The sequence below is a fragment of the Elephas maximus genome, chromosome 3 (assembly GCF_024166365.1).
Source record: "Elephas maximus indicus isolate mEleMax1 chromosome 3, mEleMax1 primary haplotype, whole genome shotgun sequence".
Taxonomy (NCBI): domain Eukaryota; kingdom Metazoa; phylum Chordata; class Mammalia; order Proboscidea; family Elephantidae; genus Elephas; species Elephas maximus.
In genome coordinates this window covers 151183707-151201642 of record NC_064821.1, presented here as the reverse complement: position 1 = coordinate 151201642, position 17936 = coordinate 151183707, and the positions used below count along the sequence as shown (strand labels likewise).

The following is a 17936-nucleotide window of genomic DNA, read 5'->3' as shown; positions in this document are numbered from 1 at the left end:
AGCAGGCAAAATAGAAAGGACTTGGTGATTAATTAGATGTGGGGTAAGATATTTAAGATGACTCTTTTTCTGCCTTTAGCAGCTTGGAAAAAGGAGGGCTCATTCACTGAGCTAAGAAATATGAGAGAAGGAGCAGGGTGAGGTAAAGAGAAGATAAGAAGTATAAAGATGCTGACATGTTAACTTTTAGGTGTATATGTCCGAGAAAGTGATTGTATAGATAGGACTAGGGTTAGACAGAAGACTCTAGATGGAAGACACAGATTCAGAAATCATCAGAATATAGTTAGTAATAGAAGCCATGGGCTTGGGTAGTGTTGTCTAGGAAAAGTTTATGGAGGGGCAAGAATTAAAAATGCAAAAATAATCCTTTTGCAACAACAACGTTCAGAGGGGTAGGAAGAAGAGCCCATGCAGTCCAAGAAGTGGTAGGAGAACCGGTAGAATGGTTTTATTAAAACTAAAGGAAGGATTCCCAAAAGAAGGCAAGATCAGAATCATCACATACTACAGAGGTCAAAGAGGATGAAACTTGAAAAGGGCTCACTGATTCAGCAATTAGGAGATCACTGAACGACTTGAGCAAAAAAATGGAGAGACAACCCAAATTTTAGCGAATGGACAGTGACTACGAGGTAAGGAAGTGAACACACTGACAGTAAACTGCTCTCTTAGGATTTTTTTCAAGGGAAAGCAGAAGGTAGAGTGTATAGAGACTCTCCAGTGGCTCTATTTTTCTGTCTGCCTGGCATGCTTTCCCTGTTTTAGTAAGAATACTCACCTTTTCCTTTGGGGGAACTACCCCCCCGCAATTCCATGTGATCCTGTGAGGCTGTCAATCATGGTACCCTGTCTTCCTTCCCCGGGGCCACAAGGATGGAACACATGACTCCATCCCAGAGTAAAGGGACTGATCAACGGATGAACACATGACTCAAATGAAGCCAATCAGAGTGAGCTCTGGTCTGCCAAAGCTGCCAAACCTCTACTGAGGTTGCTAAACTGGGAGGATATGAGTTAGTGGTTGCTGGCCACCATCCTACCTGCCATGTGAGAAAACCTGTTTCAAGAATGAATCTAATTATCAGAAGGCATAGCTACAATACTGAAAGAAAGCCAGAGACATGATGAGATCATTTGAGTCCCTGGGTCTAGTCAAGATTAAATTCAGGTGCCTGTCTGGACTTTTCTGTTTACATGAGACAATCAGTTTCTTTCTTTTTTGTAAAGTCACTTTGAATAGAATTTCTGCCACTTGCAATCAAAACTAGCTTAAGGGGGACATGGAGTTGAAGAAAAGAGCCTTGAGCGTATTTATATGCTGCCAGGAAAGAACCAATAGAGAGGAGAGACTGAAAATATGGGAAAGAAGACAGGGATAAATGGTGTTCTAAAGTTCCAGAGGAGGGCAGGATTGGACAGTACTATGATTTATAGGTATAGAGATTAACTGTGAATAGGACAAAGGGTAATTTTTCCTTTAAGATGGGGAAAGAGTTAACAATGGGTGTGAAGATAGAGTAATATATAGTTGGGGCGTGGAAAGTTGAAAGAGTTTACATAGTATATGCTCAGCTTTCAATTCTCCACTGATAACTAAAAGTCACCTTTGTTTTATAAAAATGGCATTGGACTGGGAATTAAAAGATATGGGATCTACTTCTGGCCCTGCTACTAATTAGATATGTGATTTTGGGCGAGTCATTTAATCTCTCGGAATCTTGGCTTATTTCACTTTAAAATGAGAAATTGCACAAAGGTCTCTCCTAATTTAAATTCTATGATACAACACACTTTCTCAAATGGTTTCTGACATTTTTTCCTCCGCCCTTTCTTGAAATTGGGATACAGCTGATAAAAATTGCCATTTTTTCTTAAAACATTCTCAAAAGCAGTGTTTGAGTACATTAAAAGTATGTCTTGCTACCAAAAACTAGTGTGTGAAAAATATAATGAATATATTCAATTACTAATAATAGTACCAGACACTATGTTAAGAGTTTTCATATATTATCTCATTTAATCATCAAAACAATCTTAAGAAATAATCAGATGAGGAAATTGACACAAAGTAATTTACTATTACTGTGAAAGTTTACACACCTACTAAATGTTAGAGCCAGGAGTTGAACCTAGACAGGCTGTTTCTAAATTCTGTGAACTTAACTACTACAGTATATGGTTCCTTCTTTAAAAAAAGAAAAGGAAAGGAAAGGAAAAAGTAACCCATTCATTAAAACAGGGTATACAGTTATTATCACAGGTCAAATATCTAGATGAGACTTTTATGCCATAATATAAATTGAATTTGGAATATTAAGTGGAAAAGAAATAAAAGTAGGAAAAACTAAGTAAAGGAAACAGAAAGGTAAACAGAAAGAGGAATAAACTCTGACATGGAGAAGGCAGGGAATAAAGCAATAGCACATGGAAAGAATAAGCTAAAGGGCTATACATTGAAGAGAGATAAAAATAAGAGGGTTCACAATCATATACCTTTTATCCATGTTGTAATGATAGGTATGTTTTGAAAAATTTGGTTAAATGCTTTGATAAAAAAATACTCTAGATGAAATTAAGGAACTCTTCTTTATCTTATATCGGGCCTAATGGCTGTGGGTACTCCAGCTCTTGCCTGCCTGAGATATTAAATTATGGCTAGGAAAGCAGAAAGTGATAGCATTGGAGGAAAGAGTAGCAATAGAAGCTAATTCTTTTTTTTTTTATTATTAACTTTTATTGAGCTTCAAGTGAACATTTACAAATCAAATCAGACTGTCACATATAAGTTTATATACACCTTACTCCATACTCCCACTTGCTCTCCCCCTAATGAGTCAGCCCTTCCAGTCTCTCCTTTCGTGACAATTTTGCCAGCTTCCAACTCTCTCTATCCTCCCATCCCCCCTCCAGACAGGAGATGCCAACACAGTCTCAAGTGTCCAACTGATATAATTAGCTCACTCTTCATCAGCATCTCTCTCCTACCCACTGTCCAGTCCCTTTCATGTCTGATGAGTTGTCTTCGGGAATGGTTCCTGTCCTGGGCCAACAGAAGGTTTGGGGACCATGACCGCCAGGATTCCTCTAGTCTCAGTCAGACCATTAAGTATGGTCTTTTTATGAGAATTTGGGGTCTGCATCCCACTGATCTCCTGCTCCCTCAGGGGTAGAAGCTAATTCTATGTACATAAAATCATTTTCAGAAAACCTCAAGCTTTCAATTTAACATACAGCCAGTTGAACAAACAACTCAATAGTCAGGATTATTTCTCCTACATTTTAACAGACTGGGTTAGCATGACTATTAACAGCATGACCCAGGGAAATGAACCTATGAATAGCAGGATCCAGAGTAGTGATAAACCAGGCACAGTGTTGAAGAATTCATGACAGACACCGATATAAAGCAAATCTAGATTACCAACCAACTCTGCCCCACAACCTAGGTTATATTCTCATGTCATCATAGATATAAGAATCATAGGGTTAAGTACTGCAGCGATATTAAAGGTCACGCAATTCAATTACCTCATTTTAAAGATAAGACTAAAGCCCAAAAAGGTTAAATAATTTGCCCAAGGTCACACAGCTATTTTGTACAATAGGACTAATTTTATAAACACGAAAATAATTTTAAATAATTTTAAAGGTATACAAAAGTAATAATTCAGCATTTTAATACTTTGGATACTGAAGGATCCCTTATTTTTTCAGTTTTTTCTCACAGTATCTTTTTAACTAAAATACACCTCCTTACTTATTAACTATCTTGTTATCCAACATTTCACAATTATAACAGTAAAAAATCTACTATCCGACTATTTTGTGCATTAACGACATATATCTGACAGTAACAAACAGTTAACAAATGCCTAGGTGAGAGGTGAGAATAATGCTGGCTTTGATGGTTAAGGTTATGTGTCAGCTTGGCTGGGCCATGATTCTCAGTGGTTTGGCCGTTCTGTAATAATGTAATTTGTCAGTTGCGTAATGACACAGTCATACTCTGTTTTGTGATCTGATGTGGTCATCCTCCATTTTTGCATAATACCAATTTTGTATAACGAACTTATTGACCCAACCATGTCAATAAGTGAGGAGAGGGTGTAGTTCAACACTATGTGGGGAAGAGATTTTTAAAAAACTGTATGTCAGACATAGCAGGACCATCTGAAATAACAGACCCAAGAATTTAAAGCTGGTTCAGTAAGCTGAGGAAAATGCTGCCAAGTTAATAATCACAATAATTTCAGATGTTGGGATTTCAATAACATTACTTGTCAATCTGAAGTAATGATAAATTATATTCTTTCTCAAATCACGTATCAATAGTAATTTACCTTTGTTTTGATATTCAGATGGTTCTTGTTGGTGAAATTTTTCACAGATTTCATGCTGATCCCACTGTTCCATTATAGGCAATTCAAGTGTGTTTGAATATTCTGACCTTTATAAATATAAGTAAAACCATTAAAAATGCTTAAGAAAATATTAATCTGACTTTGAAGTGTCCTTATTCATACAAATGAAAAAAATACGGTCTAATCTACTCAACACTTCTCTGACTAAACTGTATCAGCTGGGGTAGCAATGGCTAGAAATAGGTGTTTAAATAGGTGTTTACATGTCCCCAGTGGATATCTGCTATCTGGATATAGCCTAAAAAAACTATTGTAATGCTACTTTCAGTTAGATAACAAAAGCTAGGATCTCTAGAAATAATGTTGGCATCTGTTCTGATTGGTCAGTGCTGGTTCTGTACTGGTTGTTAAACACACTGAATGTCATCCCTATTAAAAAAAAAATACTATTAACTTATAGGCATCATGATATAGGGAAAGAACACTGAGAATTGAGGCCTTCTGCTTACTTGGTAAGAGTATGAGCCTTGGTCTTTTAATCTATAAAATGGGATAAAAAAAAATCTAATTTTATGAGTCAGGTTGTTGTTAAGGTCAAAAGAGATGATGCATAAAGTACAATTTAAACAACAAAGTATTTTTAAAATTTGAGATATTATTAGCCCCCTAAATGGAAAAGGTTACACTTCACACACCATGATTTTCCTTTTCTAAGTACCCTCTTGTTACCTGATAAGTTTAGACAGCAGAGAGAGCCTGAGGGGAAGACATAGGAAGTGCAGTTTCTCAGGAAAGAGATGATATAACGGATGTTAAAGTATTCTATAACTGTAGAGTTCTAAATACATTTAGGGTATGAAAGAAATGAAACCCTTATGGTGTCATTGCCTTGTTAAGGAACTAAATGATTACTGTGATTTGAGGGTAGTGATCATCCTTTCATGAGTAAGTTATTACGTGGAGAAACGGAGTTTATGATGAAATTTTTACCTAGATATTAACATTATATTTGTACCTTGATATACCGGGAAGGGAAGATTTTGGAGTAAAACCAAACTCTTTAAGGTTCACACTTTGAGATTTATTCATCTGCAGCTATTAATGGGGGGAAAAAAAAACAAGTTCAAATATCAGTTTTATGGCAAAACATTTTAACAAATGAGCCAAACAGCAAAATTCCTGCTTGTACATAAAGTTCAAAACTCAAATTGAGAGAAACTCAGGCTGGTTCTAAACTCAAGTCCCCATTCTCAGGCCTTTCTTCTTCTTCTTTCTTAATCATTGTAAAAGATATATATAACACAACATTTGCCAGTCCCACATTTTTCACATGTATGATTTAGTGATGTCAAGTACATTAATCTTGTGCAACTATCACCAATAATCATTGCCAAATTTTCTATCACCAAAACCAGAAACTCATTTCCTAAACAATGACTTCCCTTTTCCTTCTCCCTCCTGTCCCTGGTAACCACTAAAAAGCTTTGATCTCAAAAAACCTAAATACCAAACCCAGTGCCATTGAGTCAATTGAGACTCACAGTGACCCTACAGGACAGAGTAGAGCTGCCCCATAGAGTTTCCAAGGAGCGCCTGGCAGATTTGAACTGCCAACCTCTTGGTTAGCAGCTGTAGCACTTAACTACTATACCACCAGATTTCCTACCTTTGTCAAGCCCTTCTTAAATGCTGGGATTCCTCATGATTCTTTACTAGGCCTTCTCTTTCTCTACACATTCTCATACAAAGATCTCATTACTCCTATGGCTTCAATTATCATCTCCAGTGAACATCTCTCAGATCTATATCTACAGTCAGCTCTCTCCTGATTGTCAGTTATATCCAACTGTCTGTAGGATATTTCTACCTACACAGCTTGCAGGCCTCTAAATTCAGTATTTCGAAATTGAACTTATCATGTCTCTATTCCCCCAAACTTACTTTTCCTTTAGAGTTTCCATTCTAGTGAAGCCCGCTTCAAGCCAAAGAGCTGGGCATCATCTTTGACTATTCCTTCTACCTCACCCCTCATAACCAATTAAGTGTGAAGACAGCTGATTCTGTCTCTGAAAAATATTTTAAACCCAGTCACTTCTCTCCATTACTCTGCTGCTCCATTCTCTGTCACTACCCTAGACTAGGCTATCATCTTGCTTGGATTATTGCAAAAGCCATCTAATGACTCTCTATGTTCCTATTATATCACCCTCTAACCCATTCTCCACACTGGAAACAGACAAAACTTTATAAAATGCATTTCCAATCATGTCACTGCATAAAGCCCTTCAGTGCCTTCCCAATACTTGCAGGAGAAAGTCCAAATCCCCCAAATAGCAAAAAGGTCTTAATGATCTAGCTCTTGCTTACCTCTTCAGCCTCATCTCTCTCTACTCCTCTACTTATAATTGAACTTTAGACATACCGTATTACTTTAGTTCTTTTAAAGATTCTCCTCTCTTTCTCTCACCTCTGGACCTTTGTATATTCTCTATGTCTGGAATACTTTTCCATTCTGCTTACCACCATTCTAATGCCCCGCCATACTTGACTTATGCCTAAACTTCATTCAGGTTTCAATCATGTCTGCTAGGAATTCATTCCTGACGTGTCAAATATAGATTGAGTACACTTTCTATCAAAACTCAAGCATTTTATATTCTGCTGTCGCAGAATCACTTATCACTCTATAGTGAAAAGGCCTGTTTACTTACTTGTATCCTTTACTCAACTATAAGCTTTATGAATTGAGACTAAAACTGTCTTATTTATCACTGTGTATTTTTTTTTTTATTAGCACCTATCATAGTGCTTGACATATTGTTGGTGATCAATGAATATGGAAGGAAGGCAAGAAGGAAGGAGGAAGGGAGGGAAGGAGAGAGGGAGGGAAGAAGGAAAGAAAGAAAAGGAAGGAAGGAAGGAGGGAGGGAGGGAGGGAGGGAGGGAGGGAGGGAGGGAGGGAGGGAGGGAGGGAGGGAGGGAGGGAGGGAGGGAGGGAGGGAGGAAGGAAGGAAGGGAGGAAGGAAGGAAGGAAGGAAGGAAGGAAGGAAGGAAGGAAGGAAGGAAGGAAGGAAGGAAGGAAGGAAGGAAGGAAGGAAGGAAGGAAGGAAGGAAGGAAGGAAGAGAAAGAGGAAAGAAAGAAAGAACGAAGGGAAACTTGGGCTACTAAATTAAAAAAAAAAATCGCAGAGAAAGTGGTGACCATTTCAAACTTCATGCCTCTCCCTGTTTCTCAACATTCCCTTTGTTTTAGCCCATGACTTAGAATCTTCATCCTTATAAAAGCTCTAGAAAAGAAATGGGCACTCTCCCATTTTCTTGGTTCTGTTCTGGCCCGATCAACTATTTTGTCCTGGTTATGAAGCCTTAGACTTAGGATAAACAGCAACTCCCATTTCTTTATCACTTGGAAGGGAGATTCATGCTCAGTACTCATCTAGGTGCATGAATCAACATCAGCTTCAGACTTTCCAGCCCAGCACTGATGTGTCTAGTTCCCCCTGCTGAACAAAGCCAAGCTACATGTCCCTCTCCTTTTCCCTCTTCTGGTTCAAAAAAAAAGCTGATGAGGGAAGGATCTGGATAACTATGCTCCAAAGTAGATGCACTGGTTGGTCATTAAAAACTAAAAATATCTTACCCTTTAGAAACAGTATTATGAATAATGGTCATATTCCTAGTCAAGCCCACAATTAATTCTAAAATACACCATGGATACCTACCTGATACACTAAACAAAATAATATTCATATACATTTAATTATAGATCAAAGGGACAAATGCTATGAAAACTAACCTTGAGACGCTTAACTGGAGGAAGAGATGAAACGGCATTCCTGTTTCTTAAATCAGATAAATATGAAGAGATTGTTGGCTCTTTAACGCCTGACTTCTGTGCAACTCCAACTTTACCTATTAAAAGAAATTTTTGTTTCTTTAGGTTAAATTTTAGTTATTGTTTACATAGAGCCAAATTTCTTCAAATCTAATATTTACTTTTTTCCATGTTGCCCACAAAAGAAATAAAATTACTTGAGGGTTATAAGATACATATATAAATATCATACACCAATAATTAGAATGTTATTACCATTCATTAAAGACCTTTTGATTTTCAAAGCCTGAAATAAACTTGTTTTATGGAACTCACAGCAGTCATGTCCACATGTATGTTTATTTTTACAGTGATGATTACATTCTCGGTTTCCCAGTTTTTTGTAGGCAGTCGTTCCTAAATATAAGAAAAACAAACCTATTTGTTACTACATCTGCTACTGTGAGTTTGACATAATTTATTTTTATCCAGTCTCTTTCTTTTCGGATGGTACAAAAAGGTATGATTTTCATGCTTACTCAAATGTTAACCCATTTAATATATAATTTAAAAAAGATATTTCTGACAACAGTCCCTGCCCCACTATTAGCCTCATAGCAGTTTTTCACAAGGAACATCTAGCCACCTAGAAGCTTCTCTCAGCCATTATGTTGGTATAAATAAATATAGCAGAATATCAGTAACATGTTCTCAATGAGGTGAGAATGAGGGTGGGGCTTTGAAACATTTCTGTTGCTTTTAGACTTAAGTCTGGAGAACATGAAAAGAAGTAAAACTTTATGGTATTTTCACAGCACCACTGACAGCAGCTAGCAGATAAGGCTCTAGTCATATTTAATAGATGTTAGACATAAGTGCTTTAGGGATATAGGAAATTTGCTACATGAATTCTTAGACAGGAGGGATTGCTTCCAACTTGATTCCTCTAAGTTAAAATTAATGTATCCAAATACATATCTTACACTTATTATATTTTAAGTAAGCTTTTTCATCTTAGCTCTCATTAGTAACATGGGGTATGGGAGAGATATTTGAACTGATCCTTGAAGGACAAACAGTGTTTGGACATGAGAAGAGGATCAGGGAAACATATTCCAGTTTAAACCCATTGCTGTCGAGTTGACTCCAAATCATAGCAACCCCATAGGACAGAGCAGAACTGCCCCATAAGGTTTCTAAGGCTGTAATCTTCATGGAAGGAGACTACCATCTTTCTCCCATGGAGTGGCTGGTGGGTTTGAACTGCTGACTTTTTGGTTAGCAGCCAAGCACTTTAACCACTGCACCACTAAGGGCTCTTATATTCCAGGTAGAGGGCATAATTCCCAAAGGGAGCAAACCTCAGATTGTAGGAACAGAAATCAGCTTTTTTTTTTTTTGCTGGAGCATAGATTTTAAGTGAACTAGCCATGTTAGAGGTAGCAGAAAACCCAAAAAAATGAAACACATTGCCTTTGAGTTGATTCCCACTCATAGCAGACCTATAGGACAGAGTAGAACTGCCCCACTGGGTTTCCAAGGAGTGCCTGGTGAATTCAAACTGCTGACCTTTTGGTTAGCAGCCGAACTCTGTACAACCGTGCCACCAGGGTTTCCAGAGATAGCAGAGAGCTTTGAAAACCTTTACCATCTTTCTTGGTCCTCTATTCTTTATTTTCAGTGTCACTGCTCAATCAACCCTTTCAAGTCATGGCACACCTAAACAACGATAACATATGTATAGCACCCTGGGGTAAATGGATGAGGTTGCTCACCATATGAGGCAACTGGCAGGTCACCTTAAGGGCTGAGCAGATCAATATATTGGGTACTGATAAAGTAACAAAACATCACTGGCAGTTGGAAGCTGACAGTTAAACCATAGTATCCCCAACTGAGCATAAACAACTTTGGCAGAACATAAACAATATTCAGACAAGGCTACTCTGTGACCATAGTAGAAAATGACATAGACTTGACCACTATGTAACTGTTTCTGAAACTAGAAAGAGACAAGGACACTCAAGAACCACAACAATAACGAAACATTCCCCTCTTCCATCTAACACAAATGACTACTATTTCTTTAATTTTCCCACCTCAAGATTAAATATGCCAAAATACTCAGTACCCTGCTTTCTGAGAACACCTAATCTAGAACTAACCTCTGCTTTCCTAATCCTCTTAAGAATCACCCAGTACAAGCTGAAATCCTCAAGTAAGCTTCTCTCCAATCTCTGAGATGACCCACAGTTCTGGTATTGAGCCCTCCTTTGCTGCAGCAAGTTAAATAAGCCTAACTTTCCTCATTAAGAGCTTGACTGCTAATCAAAAGATCAGCAGTTTGAATCCACCAGAAACTCCATGGAAATCCTACGGGGCACTTCTACTCTGTCCTATAGGGTCGCTATGAGTTGGAATTGACTGGACAGCCATGGGTTTGGTTTTTGGTTTAACTTTCCTCAAGTACAGGTGTGTTCCTAGTGGTCCCTGGCTGAAAGGCTTCAATATTACACTTTGTAAGGTGAGCCAGGACTCAGTAGTTGAGAAGTTTTGCCCCAGTTCATGCTCTCATTACCTTTCACTTAAACCATAACTGGTTTCCTTGAATACAGCCCTACTATGCTACAATTGGAAATGCTGGTGGCATAGTGGTTATAAAGCTACGGCTGATAACCAAAAGGTCGGCAGTTCGAATCTACCAGGCACTCCTTGGAAACCCTATGGGGCAGTTCTACTCTGTCCTTTAGGGTCGCTATGAGTCGGAATTAACTCAATGACAATGGGTTTTTTAAATGGGTTTATGCTATAATTTATTCAATACACCATTGCTTAATTAATCCTCCTAAAGTTCAACTGTGATCAGATCTTTTGCCTACTTAAAAAATGTTAGTTGTTTCCTACTGTCATATTCAAAGTCCTCCACAATCTAATTCCAACCTCCCTTTCTAGCACCCATACTAACCCTATATCCATCAAAACACGTCTTACTTACCGTTCTTCAAATAGTCTCATGCCTTTCTATGACTGTACCTTTGAGACTACCTCTTGTCTTAGAAGGCTCTTGCATCTTTATCTATCAGAAGACTATCAGCTCTCAAGGCCAATTCAAATGATGCTTCTATCATGGAGAAGGAGTCCTGGTGGCACAGAGGTTAAAGCACTTGGCTACTAACCGAAAGGTCTGTTGTTTGAACACACCAGCTGCTTCATGGGAGAAAGATGTAGCAGTCTATTCTGTAAAGATTACAGTCTTAGAAACACTACGGGGCAGCTCTGCTCTCTCTTATAGGGTCACTGTGTGTCAGAACTCAGTTGATGGCAACAGTGTTTGTTTTTCACCCCATCTGATGTGATTTCTCCTTCCTTGGGCTGCTATAGCATTTTCTTTGTGCCTTTGGCTTACTGTATGCTGCCTTATATTTAATGTTCTTGCATGAAAAACAGTGGTGAAGTACAAGGCACACAACGGTAAGAAAACATGAGTTCAAACATGAGTTCTTCACTGTTAAACACAGGGTATCTGTAATACCTGTTCTGTACAAAAAGATAAAATGAAATTTGCTGCTGTTGCTGTTATACGCTATCAAGTTGGTTCTGACTCATAGTGCCCCTACAAAACAGAGTAGAACTGCCCCCATAGGGTTTAAAAGGAGCAGCTGGTGTATTCGAACTACCAACGTTTTGGTTAGCAGCTAAGCCCTTAACCACTGCACCACCAGGGATCCAAAATGAAATTACGTATGTGAAAATATTTTTTAAATTGTTAAATGATAAACTAATATACTAGTTTATGTAATAACTCTATTATTAAATTAATTACAGATTATATAAGTAAATATCAGTCCCTGGAGAAGGACATCATGCTTGGTAAAGTAGAGGGCCAGTGAAAAATAGGAAGACCCTCAACAAGATGGACTGACACAGTGGCTGCAACAATGGGCTCAAGCATACAACAATTGTGAGGATGGCACAGGACTGGGCAGTGTTTCATTCTGTTGTATGTAGGGTCACTATGAGTTGGAACTGACTAAACAGCGGCTAACAACAACAACGACATAAATAAATATTGTTCTGAATGATAAGGAGAGAGATACGTTAACAGGAGAAACTGGCCTGGTCAGAAATGTCTTGGAAGGCTTTCCCAAGGAAGTGACAAGTGAGCTTAGGACTGATGGGAGTTAACAAGGCAAAGAGGTGGGAGAAAGGGTGTTTCAGGCAGAGGGGATGGCACCTGCAAAGGCTCCATGACAATGGACAGCACAGCACACTGAAGGAACTGAAAGAAGCCCAGTGCTCAGAAAGTAAGACAGAGAGCACAAGATGAGACCGTAGTGGTAGAACTGTCAGTTATCCTGTGTGTGTAGGGAAATGGATGTGCCAGGCAACTTATGTCAGATAGACCATGCAGGCAAGGCCCAACTGTTGGTGGAATGTCCTGTGATCCTTCTTGGAATATGGCAAGATAGGCAGTCTTGTGAGGAGCTGTTAAAAGCCATTTCTCATCTTGCAAGAGGCTCCCTATCTTGTAGAAAGCTTCCACGAGGTAGTTACTCATCTGCCTCCCTGGTTCCAGTCAGGCACTAGACTTGCCACCGAAAGTTTCAGTTCAGATTCTATGTACTTGATTTTTTTTTTTCCTGGCTTTTTCTGTTATTGATTTCTACTTTTATGGTTTTATCTTCTGTGCTGAGTTATTCTTTATATATTTTCTTTTCATCTTTTTAATTGCTGTTGATTTTGTATTTGCTGAGTCTTTATGTTTTTCTTGTTTTTTATTTTGATGTATAGGATTGCTAGTTTCCTTAGTGATTATCTTAATAATTACTTGTATTTTTCTGAGTTTAAATCAGTCTTTTATTTCTTGATATCAACTTGACTTCTCCATATGAAAGTTTTATGACTACATTATTTAGTCCCTCTTTTTTGTTTCAATATTATCTTCTTTTACATATTGACATCTGTTTCCCTATTTTCAGTGTTTTAGCCTTGATTTATTTTTGTATGTGTCTATGAGATCAAGTTGGTTGGTTGTGGCATTTAGATCTTCCATGTCTTTATCAAGTGTCTTTCTAGATGTTCTGTCCTTCACCGAAAATGGTGTACTGAAGACTTCTACTGCTATTGTGGAGCTATTTCTCTTTTCAATGCTGTGAGAGTTTGTTTTATGTATTGTGCAGCCCTGTCGTTGGGTGCATAAACATTTGTTGTGGTTATGTCCTCCTGGTGTACTGACTCTTTAATCATTATATAGTGTTCTTCCTTATCCTTTGTGGTGAATTTTACTTTAAAGTCCATTTTGTCAGAGATTAATATTGCTGCTCTTGCTCTTTTTTGATTGTTATTTGCTTGATATGTATTTTTTTTCCTTCCTTTGGGTTTTGGTTTGCGTCTTTGCATCTAAGGTGTGTCTCTTATAGGCAGCATATAGATGGATTGTGTTTTTTTTAAGCCGTTCTGCCACTCTATGTGGCATTATTGGTGCCTTTAGTCCATTTACATTCAGCATAAGTATTGACAGGTATGAGTTTAGCGCTGTCATTTTGATGTATTTGTGTGTGTGTGTTGCTGACAGTTTCTTTGTTCCACTTAATTTTCTGTGCTGAGTCGTTTTTCTTTTTCATTGTTGTTGATTTTGTATTTGCTGATTCTTTATGTTTTTCATTTTGATGTGTAGGATATTTAGTTTCCTTTGTGATTATCTTAGTATTTACCTCTATTTTTCTGAGTTTAAACCAGTCTTTTACTTCTTGATATCACCTTGAGTTCCTCTCCATATGAAAGTTCTATGATTTTTTAGTCCCTCTTTTTGTTTTAATGTTGTCATCTTTTACATATTGACATCTCTTTTTCCCTATTTTCGGTGTTTTAGCTTTGATTTATTTTTGTGACTTCCCTATCTGGGTTGATATATGGTTATTCTGTCCTGTGTTCTAGCCTTGGGTTATCTGATATTACTGATTCTCTAACCAGAGGACTTCCTTTAGTATTTCTTTTAATTTTGGTTTGGTTTTTACAAATTCCCTTAACTTCTGTTTATCTGGAAATGCCCTAATTTTGTCATTAATTTGAGAGACAGTTTTACTAGATATATAATTCTTGGCTGGCAATTTTTATTTTCTTCAAGGCTTTATATACATCATCTTATTGCCTTCTTGCCTGCTTTGTTTCTGCTGAGTATTCACAGCTTAATCTTACTTTCTTTTGTAGATAATTTTTCATTTATCCCTAGTCATTCTTAAAATTCTCTCTTTAACTTTGGTTTTGGCAAGTTTGATTATGTCTTGGTGACTTTCTTTTGAGATCTATCCTGTGTGGGGTTTGATGAGCTTCTTGGATAGACATCTTCTTATCTTTCACAGTATCAGGGAAGTTTTCTGCCAACAAATCTTCAACAATTCTCCTTGTATTTTCTGTTATCCCCACTGTGCCAGCACTCCAATTACTCATAAGTTATTCCTCTTGATAGAGTCCCACATAATTCTTAGGGTTTCTTCATTTTTTAAAACTCTTTTACCTGATTTTTCCTCAAATAAGTTGGTCAAGTACTTTACCTTCAATCTCATTAATTCTGACTTCCATTGCCTCAATTCTGTTCCTATGACTTTCTATTGAGTTGTCTAATTCTGAAATTTTAATGTTAATCTTTTGGATTTCTATTTGCTATCTCTCTATGGATTCTTGCAGCCTGTTAAATCTGTCATTACGCTCTTGTATAACATTCTGAAGTTCCTCTGTTGCTTTGTCTGTGTGTTCCTTGGCTTGGTCTTTGCCTGATCTCCTTCCTGATCTCTTGAAGAGCTCTGTATATTAATCTTTTGAATTCTACCTCTGGTAATTCCAAGATCTTATCTTCCTCCAGGAGGTTTCTTGGTTCTTTGTTTTGGTTGTTTGCTGAAGCCATTATGGTCTGCTTCTTTATGTGATTTGATATTGATGGTTTTCTCCAAACCATCAATAAGTTATTATATTTATTTATTTTATGTTTGTTTACTGGGCCCTAGCTTCTTGTTTTGATATGCCCATATAGGCTGCTCGTGTGAGCTAGTTTGATTATTTGCATCTTTGAAGCTCTCACATCCTGTCACCAGGTGGTTAGAGCTGTTACTAGGTATGTGCAGACTCTCTGCCGTTCGGTTTCTCCTGGTGTGGAAAATGTGTCCCAAGCACTACTGCTTGCCTCAGCCCGTGTGCACCAGCCAATCCAGCCTGCAGGTTGCCAGCCAGGTCAGGTCTGGCAAATCCTCACTGCTTCTGAACTCTCTCTCCTTCCCCCTGCCACTCAGTCTGACTCCTCAACTTTGTCTTTGATGTTCAGGGCTCCTAGATTGTCATATATAATCAATTCACTTGTTTTTTCAGGTCTTTGTTGTAAAAGGGACCACACAAAGCATCTGACTACTCCATCTTCCACATGTCTATTATGTTTTATGGTTGCAATTTAATCTTTAATTTCTCCAAGTTTACAAATTAGAATTTTAATCTTACTACATTTTGGAATTATCCTGTTGCTCTAACATTCATACTCTATTTATTTTGGACTTTCTTTTATGTGTTTCAGATGTTCTTCAAATAACTGGTTATTCTTGGTTGTCTGTCTATAAGGCAGTCTTATTAAATCTCCATTTCCCAGATGATAAAATTAATTAATACAAAGGTTAAGTAACATGCCCAAGACTATACAGTTAATAAGTAGCTGTACAAACCCAACCCATTGTAGCTGTAGAGTCTACTTATATTAATAGTTTGAGATTCTAATTCATGTAGTCTAATTCCAGAGGCTGATCTCTCAACCATTCTGCCTTCCTAGTTATAGTAAGTACCTTAGTTATTCCCAAAGAATTCATTTAATTTAGAGAAGGAAACTTTTTTGGGGGTGAGTAGACTAAGAGGAAATGCCTTGCAGGTTGTTGTTTTGAAAAAAGGGCTAAATCATTTGCCCTCACATCATGGCTACCTCAAGTGTGTCAGAGTAGAACTGTGCTCCACAGGGTTTTCAATGGCTGATTTTTCAGAAGCAGATCACCAGGCTTTTCTTTCAAGGCACCTCTGGGTGGACTCAAACCTCTAACCTGTTGGTTAGCAGCCAAGCGTTTTAACCATTTGCAATGGTTAATTCAAATAAGGGATAATGAGTTGTCTTTGTCCTTAATCCCACTTCCACAAAGATGCATTTTTAGATGTAACCACAAGATGGTGCACAGTGACTATGCACATTTGTTTCCTGTGATGAAAACTAGGAGCTGAGTCTTACAGACTCTGAGGGCTCTCAAAAATTTCAAACCAGAGTTGGTGAATCTTTTTAGTAATAAGGACTGTATGTAAGTTTGTTTAAATGCCAGCAAATAGATACTATCTAAGTGACAAAAACTTTGGACTGTTATTTCTGTTAGATATGGTACTTAAAAAAACAAAAAAACCAAACCCAGTGCCGTCGAGTGGATTCCAACTCGTAGCGACCCTATGAAATGGTACTTAGAAAATATAAATGCTTCCCCTCTCCCTAATCCTTAGAATTGTCTGAATTTGTCTTATTAACAAACATACATTTACAGAGATTGATAACTGGAAGAATAAGGTTCTTGGGGAAAATTAACCTAAACTGTAGTCTTTGGTGGAGCCCTGGGGGTGCAGTGATTAAGTGCTCAGCTGTTAACCAAAACGTCAACAGTTCGAATCCAGCAGCTGTTCCTTGGAAACCTTATGGGGCAGTTCTACTCCGTCCTATAGGGTTGCTATGAGTCGGAATCAACTTGACGGCAACAGGTTTGGTTGGTTTCTTTTTATACTCTTCGGTAAACTTTAAGGTTAACAGATTCCATACTCTGAAATGCATATATTTTCATAGATTTGCCACATATTAATTTATACGTTTTAAAGCCCCACTTCCGAGTATTTAAGGTGAATTTATGAATGACATCAAATAGAAATGTGTTGAAATAAAATATTTAAAATTAGTTTAACAGGGTCACTAATGGCTCACAGGGCAAGAGGTAAGTGCTTAAAAAAGGCCTGGGGCTCGGAGGGAGGGGCGAAGAACAGCAGGCATCCCTGATACACTTAGCCTCACATCCTAGCTATAAATTCAAATCATTTGGTCTGTGTAAAGGCTACTAGAGTTAATATTTCTAAAAGAGTATTACTTTGACATTTGCAGTTCTTAATTTATGCTAATCATGAATTTATGCACTTCATGTTTTTACTAATTTTTCCATCAAATGCTATATTATCTTTTCATTCTTTATTTATAAAGAAAATGATCACACTGGTGAACTAGAGTCCTCGAATTTGCAATTTAATGCATGTTTATACCAAAGAGTATAAAAAAGGGGTAGAATTGCCTTTTGACTAGTATTTAAATGTGCACATTCCAATGTGCTTGCACACTGATATTATCCTGCACGTTCTTCCAAGTACATTAAATTTTCATACTGAGAATGGCATAGCAAATGCAAATGAATTTATTAATCCCAAAGCAATTTTCTTCAAATTAAACAAAGCTCATACTTTTTATTGAGAATGCATTTAAAGGATAAGAAGTTTGAATATCTAAACATAGTATATAAGAAGGAACTGACCTGAAAAAATCATCTAATTTTTGTTTTTACAACTAAAAAGTATATTTCTCACATTGCCATATCTTAAAAATAAAAAAAAATTTTCTTCAATTAAAAAAATTACCTTTTGTAATTATAACCATATATGAGAAGCTGCAGTTAAAAGAATGTTTTCACAGTTATAGGAAGCATAAAAAGAAT

At 37.4% G+C, this 17936-nt stretch overlaps 1 protein-coding gene across 4 annotated transcripts in view; it reads right to left on the bottom strand.

Annotated features, from left to right (window-relative positions):
• HFM1 (helicase for meiosis 1) overlaps positions 1–17936 on the bottom strand; it is a 141150-nt gene that overhangs the window by 10954 nt on the left and 112260 nt on the right. For all 4 annotated transcript variants that reach the window (XM_049879827.1, XM_049879828.1, XM_049879830.1 and 1 more), the window contains 4 exons: positions 8515–8595; positions 8161–8276; positions 5380–5459; positions 4344–4450 (listed from right to left, as the gene is read on the bottom strand). In XM_049879827.1, the coding sequence (XP_049735784.1) occupies positions 4344–4450; positions 5380–5459; positions 8161–8276; positions 8515–8595 (384 nt within the window). The remainder of the gene's footprint in view (positions 1–4343; positions 4451–5379; positions 5460–8160; positions 8277–8514; positions 8596–17936) is intronic.